This window comes from Salvelinus namaycush, chromosome 32 (genome assembly GCF_016432855.1).
Source record: "Salvelinus namaycush isolate Seneca chromosome 32, SaNama_1.0, whole genome shotgun sequence".
Lineage (NCBI taxonomy): Eukaryota > Metazoa > Chordata > Actinopteri > Salmoniformes > Salmonidae > Salvelinus > Salvelinus namaycush.
Window position 1 is genome coordinate 2,619,216 of NC_052338.1, and position 16,786 is coordinate 2,636,001.

General features: G+C 49.8%; 1 protein-coding gene across 1 annotated transcript in view; it reads right to left on the bottom strand.

Annotated features, from left to right (window-relative positions):
• Positions 1-16,786, bottom strand: part of ash1l (ash1 (absent, small, or homeotic)-like (Drosophila)) — a 51,306-nt gene that overhangs the window by 33,512 nt on the left and 1,008 nt on the right. Inside the window, exons 2-10 of the mRNA XM_038971631.1 lie at positions 12,203-12,969; positions 6,775-11,410; positions 4,383-5,061; positions 4,034-4,207; positions 3,806-3,900; positions 3,610-3,683; positions 3,310-3,355; positions 3,068-3,176; positions 2,623-2,829 (exon numbers count right to left, since the gene is read on the bottom strand). Of these exons, the coding sequence (XP_038827559.1) occupies positions 2,623-2,829; positions 3,068-3,176; positions 3,310-3,355; positions 3,610-3,683; positions 3,806-3,900; positions 4,034-4,207; positions 4,383-5,061; positions 6,775-11,410; positions 12,203-12,766 (6,584 nt within the window). The 5' untranslated portion in view covers positions 12,767-12,969. The remainder of the gene's footprint in view (positions 1-2,622; positions 2,830-3,067; positions 3,177-3,309; positions 3,356-3,609; positions 3,684-3,805; positions 3,901-4,033; positions 4,208-4,382; positions 5,062-6,774; positions 11,411-12,202; positions 12,970-16,786) is intronic.

Below are 16,786 nucleotides of genomic sequence, written 5' to 3' on the forward strand. Positions count from 1 at the left end.
CTTGAGAGGATCTGCAGAGAAGAATGTGAAAAACTACCCAAATACAGGTGTGCCAAGCTTGTAGTCATACCCAAGAAGACTCGAGGCTGTAATCTCCACCACAGGTGCTTCAACAAAGTAATAAGTAAAGGGTCTGAATAATTATGTAAATGTGATAGCAAATTTGATAAAATATATATATATTTTTTTAACTGTTCTTGCCTTGTCATTATGGGGTATTGTGTGTAGCTTGATGGGGGGGGGGAAACTATTTCTAAATTTTTTGAATAAGTCTGTAACGTAACAAAATGTGGAAAAAGTCAAGGGGTCTGAACACTTCCTGAACGCACTATATATATATGAGCCCAAGTCCCCCAAAAAACAGCTGAATTAAAATGATTGTGCCATTATATGATACATAGCCTACCGCATATTACATATGGCAGAAAAACAAAGAAATACCTATTTAAGATATTAGGTACATAATGGTCTAGCCTAAATTAAACAAATTCAGATATTGCCTACAAATTAGTGCATTTTATTTTGACTAGCTTAGTAATTTCATAATTAATAGACAGACACATTACCTTTAGCTACAGAATTTCTCACCACCGTGAGTTTCCATCTCCTCCCCTCTCTCCTTCATTCCTTTCTTCAGCGCTCAGAGAGGGGGGCTGTCAACAGTTTAATGAAATGTTTCATTGTTAAAACATGTTACTCTCGATGTTGCCAAACAGATTTCACTTGGTTTCCCAAATTAAGCACTGGGTAGCTGCAGGGACAGGGTTGGAGAGCCCATGGCATACAGAGTTTGGGCGGAACATCACCTGTCACGCAGCGAAATTACCGGAGTAGACTACCAGACATGAGTTAAAAACGTACTGGCGGGAAAGTGGCCTCCATTCACTATCCCGGAAGTCTTTTTGTCTTGCCCATTTGATAATGGGCCATTACTAATATGTAACATTTATTTCGATTTGGAAAGTCAAAATTAAATTGAGAATAGTATGATGGGTGAAAATATGATCACTTGATGAGAGAACAGCATGTGCAGCTTGAGGCAAGGAACAGAGTCCAAGCTTTTTTTTGCCACTTTCTCAAATCATCAATAGCCTGTAGTCGTATCATGCAGCCCATACATTGTTTGATTTCTAAGGCATACCTAAATACACAACTTGAAGCAACCACATATTTAGCCATGGTGCATGTTCAGATTGGTCAGTGAGGGGTCAAGCCTCGACACACCTACAACTTGTTTATTTATCAAAACCCAGCCCTTACCCGCCACCGCCAACTACTACACCCATAATTCCGGTTTTGAACATAGCGCTACCCCCAGCGCTAAGATTGACCATTGCCTTACATTTGTTAATAAAATAAAGCACAAAGTAAAAATGTGACTTGTGGAAGTTAGGATTTGCCCCTTAACGCATACACACATACACTACATGGCCAAAAGTATGTGAACATCTCATTTGAAAATCATGGACATTAATATGGAGTTCATCACCCCTTTGCTGCTACAAGTCTCCACTCTTCTGGGCTTTCCACAAGATGTTGGAACATCGCTGTGTGGACTTGCCTCCATTCAGCCCCAAAAGCATTAGTGAGGACGGGCACTGATGTTGGGCGATTAGGCCTGGCTCGCAGTCAGCATCCAATTAATCTAAAAAGGCGTTTGATGGGGTTGAGGCCAGGGCTCAAGTTCTTCCACACCGATCTTGACAAACCATTTCTATACGGACCTCGCTTTGTGCACGGGGGCATTGTCATGCTGAAACAGGAAAAGGGCCTTCCCCAAACTGTTGCCAAAGTTGGAAGCACAGGATCATCTAGAATGTCATTGTATGCTGTAGCATTAAGATATCCTTTCACTGGAACCAAGGGGCCTAGCCCAAACCATGAAAAACAGCCCCAGACAATTATTCCTCCTCCACCAAACTTTACAGTTGGCACTATGCATTGGGGCAGGTAGCGTTCTCTTGGCATCCGCCAAACCCAGATTTATCGAAGCGTAATTATTTAACTCATCACTCCAGAGAATGCTTTTCCACTGCTCCAAAAGTCCAATGGCGGTGAGCTTTACACCACTCCAGCCGATGCTTGGCATTGCGCATGGAGATCTTAGGCTTGTGTGCGGCTGCTCGGCCATGAAAACCCATTTCATAAAGCTCCCTACGAACAGTTCTTGGACTGACGTTTCTTCCAGAGGCAGTTTGGAACTTGGTATTGAGTGTTACAACCGAGGACGATTTATAAGCGCTCTGCTACTCGGCGGCCCCGTTTTATGAGCTTTTGTGGCCTACCATGTTGCAGCTGAGCCATTGCTGCTCCTAGACGTTTCCACTTCACAATAACAGCACTTAAAGTTGACTAGGGCAGCTCTAGCAGGGCAGAAATTGTACGCACTGACTTGTTGGAAAGTTGGGATCCTATAACAGGGTCACGTGGAAAGTCACTGAGCTCTTCAGTAAGGCCATTCTACTGCCAATGTTTGTCTATGGAGATTGCATGTCTGTGTGCTCGATTTTATACACGTCAGCAACGGGTGTGGCTGAAATTGACGAATCCACTAATTTGAAGGGATGTCCACATACTTTTGTATATATAGTGTATCAATACATGCATTCAAATCTATCTCACCTGAACTCGTGCTCACTGACGACCTCTCCCAGGTACTCGATGATGAACTGGCCTGAGCGGAGGGGCTCCTTGGTGCGAATGCCCCAACCCTTACCCTCGGCACGGAAGCGCTCCAGGCACTGCACCCACTCATGCCTCTGGATGTGCTGGTTGTCACACTGCTCCCCGCAGGGACAGGTGCCAGGGGAGCACTCGGCAAAGCTCATCCTGAGGGAGTGGAAGAAAATACTTATTACTGCTAAGTGCGAGACACCAAGATTCTTTAATCATACTGAATTCAATTCACATCTTGAGATGCTATTCCAAGGCAGGTGTCTGAAAATTGATGTAAATTGAAAACCCACGCAGGTTTGAATGAGTTTTCCTTGTAGATAAACATGGCACTGCAGGGAGCACACATACCAGTGTGCGGGTCTATTTTAATCTCCAATGCCAGTGTTTATACCTGTTGAGGCATTCGTCTAGGCAGCCTCTGTCTACGGCTTCCCCGGAAGGCCTGCAGTTACAGGTGGTGGCTTCATAACCCGAAACAGGCTTCACATCCACATAGACGTCTACAGCGGAAACAGGTTACACAAGGTCAGATACACAATAGCTTGACCAGATTATGGCTGCCTTAATGCTCAGCATGAAATAGTGTTTGGTTACGTTATTATTGACTGGACCTTAGAAAGAGTGTGAACTCACTTGATCTGATCTTTTTATAAAGGGGGACGTCAGGCTTCTCGTAGAGCTAAAACGACCAAGAAATGTAGGTTATTACATCATAAGTAGCCTTGTCGGAGCCAGAACTGCCCATAGTCCAGGAGCCTATCTCCTGTTTTTGTAGAGTGAGGAAGCTTGATGTTCAAGTACACCTGCTGAACATGACGCTAGTCTGTCGCATGTCATAAAAGAGACAAACCCTTACATAGATTGAACAAATTCCTATTATATAGTTTGTCGACTCTGAAGGAACAACACTTAGTAGTGAACATAAGCGATCACCTGGTCATGTTTCCACAGCCACAAGATGTCGTAAGGCAACTGGAAATCAATGCGCTTCTGTCTTAGGTACTTTCCTGAAAGAATGTGGGGGGGGAGACAGAAAATAACAGAATGCGTGAGGGGAACGAGGGAGTTGATTTTAAGACACAGTAACATGTCATGACAAAATGTGTGTTTGCGTGCAAAGGACACTCACCGACATGGATGGGGGCAGGAAAAAGCCCGTACTCATGTTCCCCAGGTGTGTACTCCAGTTTCTCTTTCTTCAGTTGCAGGATCTGACTGCGAGGACTAAAAGAGAAACAGGGACAAAAAAAATAAGAGCGAGTGAGATGTCCATATATGCCCTAAATATTACTGGTTTGACCTTTGGTAAGCAAACGGGTTATCCAGATTTTATGTCTGGCACAATTATGGAACCCACTCCGCAGTCTTGTACACATCAGAGTAGAGCCCCGCTTTTTGGTACTTTTTCTTTGGAGGCCTGGCTGCCCTCTTCTCCCGTAGGCTGGTTATAGGCATGGGTGGAGCTTGTTCCATGGAGACGGTGCCCGGAGGTTCCGGGGAGGAGGGGCCATCTGGTTTCCCCTCCAGAGCACTGAAATAGAATCAAGACTCACTTTAAAGTAATGACTGGCTTGATAGACTCTCCTATATATACACACAGCTGCTAAGATTAGCACTGCCTATGAAAGTAAGCAGCATCATGATCACAGTGCTCACTGTTGAGGCTACAATCACGTGTTAGCCTGCAGTGGTGGTGGTGGTTTTACCTGCGAAAGCGCTGCAGCTCCTCTTGGGTGAGCCAGCCTCTTCCTCCCCCGGCTCTGGACCTCATCCCCAGGCCTCCCAGGTTCACCTCCCTGTCCAGCGCTCGTTCCTCCACCTTCTCGCCCTCCCCTACCTCCTCACCCCCCCCTTCCTCCTCTTCATCCTCATCCCTATCTCTCTCCCAGTGCTTCCTCTTCTGGCCTTTCCTGCGCTGGCCCTGGACCACCGACTCGATCGCGTCTGTCACCGTGTCCTCTTTACACGCTCCTCCCCCTGACCCTCCTCCTCGGTCCCGGTGCCTGGTCTGGGTCACTTCAGCCAGAGGGGGCGGCGATGGGGGCGGGGAGGGCAGGGGATGCTTCCTGGGGCGCCCGGGGCCCCTCTTCTTGACCACGTTGTTGCCTGTCCTCGCCTGTCTCTGGAGCTTCTTGGCGCGGAGGATCTTGTTGACGTGGTGCAGGCTGTGTTTGGAGGGCTGGGCCCGGTGGGAGTGGTGCTGCAGGGAGGCATCATTGTCCAGGCAGCAGCCCTGGGAGGGTGAGTCGTGGCCGCAGTGGGAGGGGCAGGCGGAGGAGGAAGAAAGGGAGTGGAACAGAGGGTGGTGGTTGTGGTGCTGCTGCTGCATGAGGTGGTCCTCAGGGGCAGAGTGGTCGCCTCGGGTCTGGACACCTGATGTATTGCCTGCACATAGACAAGGACAGAGAAGAGAGGGGGGGGAGAAGTAGATGATAAACACAGGAATAAGCTGCAACGTGACACTTATGAACTTGTATTTATTCCAAGTCCAAGCTTACTTCCACTGTTAGGCCGACAACTGGCCGCCGTCTTTTAATGCTGCCTAAATTATCCAGGCTTAAATCTTAAATTGAAAGGAAATTAATCAATTTCAAATCCCTCATCAAAATGCAGTTTATTACAGATAGACATATAGGCTAGGCCCACCTAACCAAACTGAAATGCAACGTCACGTAATGAACAACGACGCCAGACTTTTTCAGCTTATTGCATTTAGTAGCACCGTTCACTAAAAGGGGACTGTCAGTTTGCCCAATCAGCACCTGGGCACTCCACCGGCTCCCCATCCCCTCTGCTGCTTCTCCCCACGTTTCTCTCCTCTGGTTCACACTCCTGTGCAAGGTTCTTCCACCCTCCACCTCCCTGCCGACTAGGCTACTTCCATGGTGGTGGTGCAGTCTGACCGCTGGACGACCCTGTGTCCTGAGCTCTAATCCTGGATTACCCTGGCTGGGTTCAAACTACACCATACTGCCTGCTTACCTCACCAGGAGCCTTCCACCCAACCGTGCCTGGCCTCCTCACACGTGCACAGTAACAGACACACACGCCCATCTCGCAGTCTAAGGCAGCTTGATGAAGCAGAATCATTACCCAAAGCACTCAGTATTACCTGTCCAGCTATATTAGCTGTGTACACAGGGATCTAAGACAGACAGAAGCAGCCTTTCCGTTTGACAGCTTTGATGGGGAAGGAAGCCTACCAAATATAGCCTGTAACAAAACATCCAGCTCAACTATCACGACAAGACTTTTCTTACTATTCTTACTGACAAAACAGCTCGCTGTACATCCTACAAGGCTACAATGACAACCACACACAAAGCAGGGCCCGTTTATGTAATTATGGGAGTTTTGCTGCCAAGCCCTTAATCACAGGTTAGGGCTATCTAATGTCAGGGCCGGTGGAGGGTAGATGTACGTACAAGGGATGGTATTGTGTCCCTCCAAGGGATTTCTAAAGGCTATATTGAGTCATTGAACGCTGTGATTCAGCAGAGATAATGGACATGTCCCAAATGGCACCCTATTCTATAGCACACTACTTTTAACCAAGGCTCTGGTCAGAAGTAGTGCACTATAAAGGGAATAGGGTGAAATTTGGGACACACAGTGTTCAGTGCTCACTATGCCATATGGTGGTTTGCAAAGGGGTCACTGCACGGACACATAACCCTGGAATCAATACTGCCACTAATGGCTATGCATACCAGGCCAATTTCACTACGTATTGCCAAGAAATTAAGCTAAGCGACATTCAATCAAAACAGAAACCGCTGAATTCTTGAAGCACCAGCAGCGGAACTATTTTTGGAAGTGAACTTGGTGCACAATTCAATAACCTTCACAATGTCAGATTCAATTTGGGTCGAATTCCGAAGTAGTACAAAGATACATTTGGTGCAGAAATCAGAGTCGGAGCTATAAATAGCAAAGTAATTTCCATCAAAGCAAATAGCCTAAAATCTGATGAGGACTCCCTCACATTGATGTACACTAGATTTCAGCAAGACACTGGTACTGTAGGCTCAGGCTCTAGACACTGATCCTGTAGGCTAACATCCCTCTCTAACAGAACACCTTGTTACAGTGACTCACCCAACTCTCTCCTCTCCGCTGACGTGGAGTGGTCCTTTTTCAGCATCAGCTCCATCCGGGAGAAGTTCGCACTCTCTGCTGCCACTCCCTTCCTGACTCCGACTCCCCTCAGTGATGTGCTGGTCAGGGCGGTGGCGAACAGGTTGGTGTGGTGTGGGGGGTCCTGGGAGTTGGGGTCCATCTCATCTGTGGGCGTGAGGGGCTCCTCTTCCTCCTCCTCCTCACTGTCTGAGCAGCCCGCCGGGTCTTCTCCCTGGCCTTCTGTGAACGGACCGTGGTCGGCCCCCGCAGGGATCCGGGAGAGCTTAGCGTAGTCTGCCTCAGAGCTTCCCATCCTGAACCAGGACTCTACAGGGTGGTGGCCCCGGGGCCCGGCACTGCCCTGGGTCAGGCGAGAGGGCCCCAGGCAGGACAGGGATGTCTCCTTGCGCTTGTACCTCTCGGCTGAGGAAGAGGAGGACGAGGAAGGGGAGTTGGCCGTGGCCTGGTTGTTGGCACTGGTGGTAGTAGGGGTGGAGTCTCTTCCAAAGCGGCAGCGCTGCAGAGATTCGGCCATTCCAGCGCCGCTGGCTCCGCGTTCTCCTCTTCCCGATCCCGGGCTCTCGGTCATTCCCACTCCGCCTCGGCTCCCCCCTCCTCCCTCTTCCCCATCCTCCTCGGCACAGCGCTCTCTGTATTTGTGTCTGTGTTTGTGTTTGTGATGCCAGCCAAACGACAGCTCTGAGGACATAGTAGGGTAGAGCACGGGAGACCGGCCCCCACCCAGGAACTCCTGCCTCAGCAGCTTGTGTTTCTTTTTGTGAAATTTGGAGGGGTTGAGCAGGAGATGTGACGGGTGGTGGTGGTGCACGTAGGAAGGGGGAGGTGGCGGGTGGAAGGAGGGGGAATGATGGGAGTGGTGGGACGGGGCAGAAAGGGGGTTCTGGTGATGGGGGTACAGGGCGCTGGCTGGGGGGTATCCTCTGTAGTAGCCCAGACCAAGGGGACCAGAGGAGTAGGGAACACTGTAGGATGGGTGGTAGAACCCGCCGCTAGATAGCGGGAACCCCAGCCCGTGAACAAAGGGTACGTCTGACAATGACTCCCGCAGCTTGGGAGGGCGCCCGCGTTTCTTCTTCAGGTCTGGCTTGCGGACGTAGTGCAGAGAGTCACAGGGGTACGAGGGGTGGGGGGAGTAGTAGCCGCTGAAGTTGATCCTGAAGATTGTGGGGAGCAGGTCTCTGTGCAGGTAGTGATGCGGAGGGGGGCCACCATCGCCTCCCATGGTCCCAGCGGCCCTGCCACCCGACCCTGGTACTCTGCTCGCCCCTGCAGCTCCCGGGGGCATCCCCAGCCCACTGCCCAGTCTGTGAGCGGGGGTGCGGTGCGCTATCCGTATCTCACTCAGCCTCACCACAATCTCATCCAGCTCGGCCAAGAAGTCGGGGTCCTGGCGCCGGGAGCGCAGCTGCAGGTACTTCTTCTTGCGTTTGCGCTTCTGCCTCTTTAGCTTGTCGTAGCCCGGACAGCCGTGGCTCCGGCGCTTGCATTTGTGCTTGTGTTTCTCTTTGTGGCCCACTAGTGCGGAGGGAGGGGCTGCCGGGTGGGGCCTGCAGGGGTCGGGTGAGGACCTCACCCCCAGCGGTGACGGAGAGGGGTGCTCCAGTAGCACTGAGGACGAGTGTCTTAGTCCACCGTGAGGGTTCAGCCCAACTCCTACCCCCACAGCTGAGCCCATCACCCCTGGCATTAGCAGCCCACTGGCCATCCCAGGTGGCATCCCCACGCCGCAGGCCTTCTCTCCCCGGTCAGAAGTGCTGTTGTTGTCTGTTCCTATGCCGCTGTCGCTGGGTACAGTCTCCTCGCTATGAGACTCACTGACAGGCGAGGGGGTGGCTTCCTTCAGTTCACTCAGAGGTGCAGGGGATGTGGGGTGGAGAGGCCTGGGAGGGGATAGCTTACGGTAGTGGTAGTGCTGCCTGTAATGGTGGTGGTGGTGATGGTAGCCACGGCACGACTTCTTCTGGGAGGCCACAGCAGCCGAGGAGCCCAGAGTGCGAGGGGAGGGGGCTGAGAACGTCGGGGGTGGGAAGGGGAACGAGTGGTGGACGTGGTGGGAGTGGAAGTGTGGGTGTGTCAGGAAGTGCACTGCCCCTGGCTCCACAAAGCAGGCATCACTGATGGGGCTCTGGCCTCCACTGGACAGGGAGAGCGAGGGGGAGGGGAACACCTCAGCAGTGGGGAGATGGTGCTGCTGCTGCTGAGACTGGGACTGATGGTGGTGGATGGGCGATGTGGTGTTTGGGGACAGGAAAGGCCCCTCCGGGGGTGGTGTTGAAGCTGCCAATGAGGGGTTTGTTGATGCTTTAGGTTTGCGCCCTCTCCTTTTCCCCATGTATATTGTCCCCTTTTTGCTTACGTTGATCTGGGGTCCCAGTTTGCCACCGAAAGAAGCAGCCAAGGAGGATAGAGACTGGGTTGCAGCTGCTACCTGGCCCACCACCCCACTGGCAGTTCCTCTGGGGGGCTCCTGCTCTGGTCTAGACCCTGGTCCCAATAGGATCTGGCTGAGGAACCGTTTGCGTTTCACACTCTTCATCTTATTGATCTTGCCTATGATGGTTTTCATGATGAGCTGCCCGTTGCCCTTGGTCCGGAACTGTTTCCCATCCCCCCCTTCCGGTGCCAGAGTGGGGGGCTGACCCTCCTGTGGCAAGGTGGGGGGCAGGCGTTTGGGTCGCCCCCGCTTCCTCGGCATAGGTTTGGGAGGATTTAGATCCACCTCCGGGTGGAGAACAGGGGGGTCCTGCTCCTCTTTCGACTTGTGTAAAGAAAAGACCTTGGATGGGACCAGTTTGTGAGGGGGACGTCCCCGAGTGGGGGCGTCCAGCCTGGGCATTTTAGACTTGGGGCGTCCCCTTTTCCTGGCTGGCTGTGGAAAGAGTTGAGACACGGCGGAAAGCTTGACCTTATTGGGGTTAGGCGGCCGTCCTACAGGCCTGCGTATAGGTGGGGGAGTATCAAGGCCTGAGGATAAAGGCACAATGGTTTCGCGCTGGTCAACTGGGCTGCCCTGGCCCGCCCTCTGTGACCGGTTCACTATTCTGGTCCAGCGGGGCTTTCTGCCTCGCCGCTTCTTCAGGGGTTTGTTGTCCTGCCCTGGAGGCGAGCCCGGTGACTCTTCTCCAGGGGACTCGTCTCTGAGAGGAAGGGGTGAACAGTCACCGGCTGGCTCTGGCGGCGAGGCAGTCCATCTCACAGTCTCCAGAGGACTGAAGATCCCACTGGTGCGACCGTCCCTTTCCCTGTTGGGACTGCGTTTACAGGGGTTGGTACTGCGTTTACTGGGGTTGGGACTGCGTTTACTGGGGTTGGGACTGCGTTTACTGGGGTTGGGACTGCGTTTACTGGGGTTGGGACTGCGTTTACTGGGGTTGGGACTGCGTTTACTGGGGTTGGGACTGTGTTTACTGGGGTTGGGACTGTGTTTACTGGGGTTGGGACTGTGTTTACTGGGGTTGGGACTGCGTTTACTGGGGCTCAAGCTCTTGCTTCTCTCCCCTCTGAGTGACTGATTAGCCCCTTTAGTCTTGGACTCCTGCTTGCCGGATGCTGAAGGAGGGGGGCATTTGGATAAGTCTCTGGGGCCGTGCCGGTCACGCTCACTGCTGTCCCTCTCACTGCTGTCCCTCTCACTGCTGTCCCTCTCACTGCTGTCCCTCTCACTGCTGTCCCTCTCCTCTGCCTGGGATGGACTTCCTCTGTCTCTAGAGTGGTGTCCTTGAGAGGCTTGGGAGCCCTGGCGACATGACAGGCTCCCTGTCCTCTTCTCTGATGAGGAGCAGGATGACAAACAAGAGGGTGAGGAGGAGGAAGAGGAGGAGGTGGAGTGGGGTGGTGGGCAGTGAGTGAGACGGGACTGTGGCGGCTTCGCGCCATTACTGTTGCTGTCGTTGTTGTCCTTTGAAGTTGTTGCCAGGCGGCTATTGCCGTAGGTTAGCACAGGGCTGCTGCTGCGACTGCTGTTGCTGTTGTTACTGCTGCCAGACTTGCCGGCTCCATCTGCCTCCTCTTTCCCAGGTGGGGTGGGTGACTTCTCCGAAACACAGTCTTTATTGTTCCTGGAGCCATAGGGGCGGCCAGGAGGGCGCGAGACAGGAGCGGGTGGAGCTAGGTGGACCGCTCTAGAATAGGTTGCCCTGTTGACCATAGCGCGGTCTCGCTGCTTTGGGGTGGGGGCCATAAAGTTAGAAGTGGTGTGGGTGGTGGGAGAGGGAGTTGTTTTGGGGGGTTTCACCTTGGTGGACTTTGAAGGAGGGCAGGTGGCGATGAGTTGCGCTAGTTTCTCAGTAACAGTAGGAGCACCCCAACTAGGAACGCCCCGGTCCTTCTCCTCCAGACCCTCACTGCTGTAAATGTACCCAGGAGGATTGCTAACACCTTCCACGCAGGGTTCCTGTGATGGGGGCGCAGGAGGGGAGGGCGAGGAGGTCAGACACTTGGTTTGGGGCATGGGCATCTTCTTCCCAGAGGCGTGGTAGGTTTTGCCATCTGCAGAAGGGCGGTGAAGATTCAGGGGTCTCTCCGTCGAGATGGCGGATTTCCCGTCCGACTTTGCCTCCGACTTGTCTGACTTGCAGGCCAGCTTTGGAGGACCCTGTGAAGAGGATACGATACAAATATTAAAATCTAAAAACCATTGATTGCAGAATGATAAGGCCTACCAGAAAGATAGCTCCTAGAAAGGTATGGTCGTGTTACACAAAATAATCTATTTTCTAGAATAACTATTTTGACATTTGTAATCTTCTGATACGTATCCAAACCCAGGCAATGCTTTCTGGTAATTACCTAGAGTAGAAAACCTATTAGAAGAAAATGAAGCTCTGAAAGAAGCATTTGACAACCACATAAAGCAGGCTTAAAGCACAACCCTGTCAATAAGTCAACCTAGACGGTGTACATGGAATCCAATCAGGTTTTGTTTAGTCCTATGTAAATTGCAGTTCATTGATGGGATTGTGTGTCCAATACTGCTTCCCAGTTCTGCCTCGAGGAAAAGATCCTCTAGACTCAATAACAATTATTAGGATCAGACTGGGACAGAGGAGAGAGAGGAAGGAGTTGAGAAGCAGGGAATGATTGGAAGGGGAGACAAGCCAGAGTGGGACACAAAGAGAATACAGACAAAGAAACAGATGATTGTTCAAAATATGAAGTAAAAAAATCAGCTTTACAAGTATAACTTCTCAATTCAAACCAGCGAAACAATGCTAGAAGAGAAATTAGTGAACTGGCTGACAGTATTGCTTTGCCTCTTTTTGGCACAGTCCAAAGCCAGACAGGTCTTGTGGAATTCCTAACAGCCTCTTTAGTTAGGATACCTTGTTTGACAGGGATATGGTTTCTCGATCAAAGTCCTACCCTAATACATGCTTGCCTTGCTCACCCATTTAGCTGGAGTACTCCCATTCACACGACTGGGTGAAGTGGTGGAAGGCGAAGAAACAGGTGGAGGAGGAGTGGGGGCAGCAACAGCAGAGGGAGATGAAGACGGTGGGGTCGGTCGTTTATTGCCAAGACTCTGCTCTCTCTCCCTGCCATGTGTTGGGCTCTGGGTCTGGTTGACCCCGTCGCCTGCTCCGACTCCTCCGCGGCTCCCGCGGCCACCGCCGCGCCCGCTGGGTCTCACAGTGGCCCTGAAAGCCGGCCGACACACGTAGTTCTCCAGGATCTTGGGTGGCTTCTTCATGCGTTTGGCCTGCAGGCCAATCTTGAGTTTGACGTTGCCCTCATGGAGGCTAGTCTCTTTGACAGAAAACTGGGGTGACTGCTGCTGGTCACCGGAGCCCTCTCCACCTGCAGCTGAAGAAGAGTCTTTCTGCGACACCTCTTTCTCCTTCTCCTCCTCGTCTTTCTTCCCACCCCCTCCTTCCTTCTCTCGCTCCCCTTGGGGAGCAGTGATTGGGAGGGGGGGTGGAGTAGCAGGCCCGCCCTGAGTCCTCAGATCCATCAGAGATTTAGGGGGTGAGGGGTGACTAACCAGGGAGGGATGTTTTGGACAGCAGGTACAGCTTCTAGGAAAAGGCAGCGGTCCAGGAAGAGACGGGATAGGGGTGAAGGGGGATGGGGATATTGGGGAAGCTAAAAAGCAATCCTTGCTCTGTGTCTTTTCTCCCTTCCTGGCTGCCGAGCCCTCTTTCTCCGTCCTTCAAGCTGTAGAGAGAATTACAGGTAGAGATGTGAGGGGGTAGAACAAGGTGGGGAATAGCAAAGAGAAAATACAAAGGTTTGATATTAGTCAGTCAACTGAACAAAAACACTGACTTTACTAATCACTGCGAGGCATCCTTTAGCATAGTAAATGAGCGAGGAGACGAGGTGAAATATTTGTAACATCTATTTGCTTAGCGGTTTTCCTTCTTCCCTCTGACTTTTTGTGATGTGTTCGTCCTTACGGCTTCCCTCAATCTGTGACCTATTTACACAGCTGGGTGTGTATTTGACAAGAGGTGTAGTTCTGATGCTCAAGGACTCAATAAGGTACAGGGTCTATACAGGGTCTATAATGTCACTATTAAGTGTCTGAGTAAGAGTACTGGTTTAGGGTCAGTTCTGCCTTTTAGATCACAACGAATAAGAATACGTCAACAGTGGGAACCTGATCCTAGACCAGCACTCTGAGCTCTGACCCTCAGATATGGTTACAGAGCATTATGGCTACTGTAGTGCATCATGCTACAGACCCCAGCACCCAGGTGATTTGTGATAAGCTGCTAAATGAACCAACCCCTCGTGGATCTCTCATTAGTTTCTGTGAAAATGTCTCTCAGATTGCTCTGAGCTTAGCGCTGCAGCAAGGTTCCTAATTGTGTTCTCGAAGGACGGACGTGTTCGTATGAAAGAAATGGTCCGCTCCGGCTCCCTACGCCACTGAATGATTTAATGCGGGCTCGCCCAAAGCAGGTGATTTCTCCGGGTGAAGTCATTTGGAGGCGATTCAGAACTGTGACCTCAGCACATTGGGCCCTCTGGGGGACAGAGGATCCAGCCGCTGTTCCCAGCCACTCCGGAGCAGCCAATGAGAGAGAGAGCAGCATGCTGACGGTTTCTCTGTGCCTGCCCTACTGTGGCAGAAAGCACTAACAGATTCATTTAGTGGAGCCAGAGCGTGCCTAAGGAAAGTCATCCAAGTCATCCGATAAAGCATTCAGAGTGCTAAAATCAACAATGTTCGGAAGCTTGAGAGAATACTTGTTCTGGATTGTTTTCTTTGTAGCTTCTAGGGCTTGGGGGAGGCAAGCTTTTTCTGCAGAATCACAACTGTGGGACAGAACTTGGGAGTCTTGCCTGTGCTTCCCTACGCCCACTTCTCCATGTTAACTTCAATTACTCACTCCACTTCGCCTCTAACTTCCACCATGCTCCCCCCGTTACACATACCACACTCAAATCACACCTCCCTCCTTTCTGCCCCACTCTCTTCTTTCTACCTTCCCTCTCCCTTTCCATCCCTCGCCTCTCTTTTACTCACTTGGAAAGCTCTAGGAACAGAGGACAAACTAGTCATTGGTTTCCTACTAATTGAAAACACATTTCTTTCCCCCCACCCTTCTCTCTCTCTCTCCTTTCCCCATGTCCTTGCTTCACTCTGTGACAATCATTCCCCTATTTATTCTATACTCACTGCTTAAAGTGTTAGTGTGTGTGCAAATTCATTGTGTAGCTTCCGCTGATCTGAGTGCTGGTATGCCAAAAGTAATTGGCTGTAGTAGCAAGGGATGTAAATGGCTACTGACACAAGACTAGAGTTAAGCATTACATTGAGTCAAAACATCTCTCCCAGTCTAAAAAGGTGTTCTGCTTGAACAGAATGACACTATGCCAATTACCTAGTTCAATATTTCCAAACAAACTGACCAAAGATTGTACTATTTTTTCTTCCTGCATATCAGGGCTACATCTCAATATATCAAAAAAGCTGATGGAGAGCAGCTCTAAAGAGTCCTCGTCCGCCCCGACACTCATTCTCAAGTCAGTGGGACAGTTATTCTCAGGACAGTGAAATAATGCGTTAGCCTACTACTCAAGAGATACAATTAACATTCAGAGAGAATACTCATGAGGTTTCAGAAGGAAATGTCACATTATTTCTATTAGGTTACATTTCAATGAAGAGCCAATGTCATATGTACATAGAGGTTTGGTAAAATCATGTGGGGAATAATACGACTAAAAAAAAGGAGAAGTTGGAGATCAAATAATCGTTTAACTTTTGCACACGTTGTTCCTAACTTCTGATTTCCCAATAGAGTAGTACTTAAAGCAGCCTCAACAGCATGCTCAGGATAGGAGGACCGATCTTAAAATGTTTTCATTATGAAACCATCATAGGCCGCTGACTCAATTATTGTAAATCTTTTCAAACTGTTATTAGTATCAGTTATAACTGACTCAGGGGCTCCCGAGTGGCGCAACAGACTAAGGCGCTGCATCTCAGTGATAGAGGCGCCAGTACAGACACTCTGGTTCAATTCCAAGCTGTTTCACAACCGGCCATGATTGGGAGTCCCATTGGGCAGCGCACGATAGGCCCAGCGTCGTCCGGGTTTGGCCGGTGTAGGCAGTCATTGAAAAATAAGATTTTTTCTTAACTGACTTGTCTAGTTTAATAAAAGGTTCAATTTAAAAAAAAATGTATATATATATATATAAAACGTTAAGAGACCAAAGCTTCAACCACAACCGCAGGTGATTCGATCTTTACCCATGTGTTGTAGCTAGACTGCTTACTTCCTAAACTCACAACAAATGCAACAACTACTGATTGACGTGACAATACTAAATAAGCTACAGTTTCTGATTTGTCTCAAGAACCATGATAACTCAGGTCCCAAACAGCTGTATTGTCCTAACTTATAGGGCAACTACCACTTATCAACCTCATTTCTTTATCGCCAGCACAATACCAGTGTAAACATATGTCAACGGCACATTTCTATATTTTGTAGCAAAAAATATCAAGTTAAAAAGTTCTAGCCGATGACATCAAAAGTTTACACCTTTTAAAAATAGTGCAAACACAGATTTGCAGTGACATGGGGAGCAAGAAAATACAGTCCCTTGGGCTACCAACTAGTTGCAGGTTTTGAAAATCTCCACTTTTAATTCAAGCCTGTGATGTAAGAGAAGCATTTTATTTTTACCTTGTCTTTAACCACAGACAATAGATTCCCACCGTTTTCATATATATATATATATATATATATATATATATATATATATATATATATATATATATATACATACATATAGTGTATATATATACATACATACACACACACACAAAATGTGTGTCGACACCCCATCAAATTAGTGGATTTGGTTATTTTAGCCACAACAGTTGCGGACAGGTGTATAAAATTGAGCACAGCCATGCAATTTCCATAGTCAAACATTCGCAGTAGAATGGCCTTACTGAAGAGATCAGTGACTTTCAACGTGGCACTATCATAGGATGCCACCTTTCCAACAAGTCAGTCGGTCAAATATCTGCTCTGCTAGAGCTGCCCCGGTCAACTGTAAGTGCTGTGATTGTGAAGTGGAAATGTCAAAGAGCAACAACAGCTCAGCCACGAAGTGGTAGGACACACAAGCGCATAGCGTGTAAAAATAATCTGTCCTCGGTTTCAACACTCACTACGGAGTTCCAAACTGCCTCTGGAAGCAACATCAGCACAATAACTAAACTTCAGGAGCATCATGAAATGGGTTTTCATGGTCGAACAGCTGCACACGCCTAAAAACCCCATACGCAATGCCAAGCGTCGGCTAGAGTAGTGTAAAGCTAACCGCTATTGGACTCTGGAGCAGTGGAAACGTGTTCTCTGGAGTGATGAATCACGCTTCACCATCTGGCAGTCCGATGGACGAATCTAGGTTTGGCAGATACCAGGAGAAAGCTACCTGCCCGAATGTATAGTGCCAAATGTCAAGTTTGGTGGAGGGCTAGGCCCCTTAGTTCCAGTGAAGG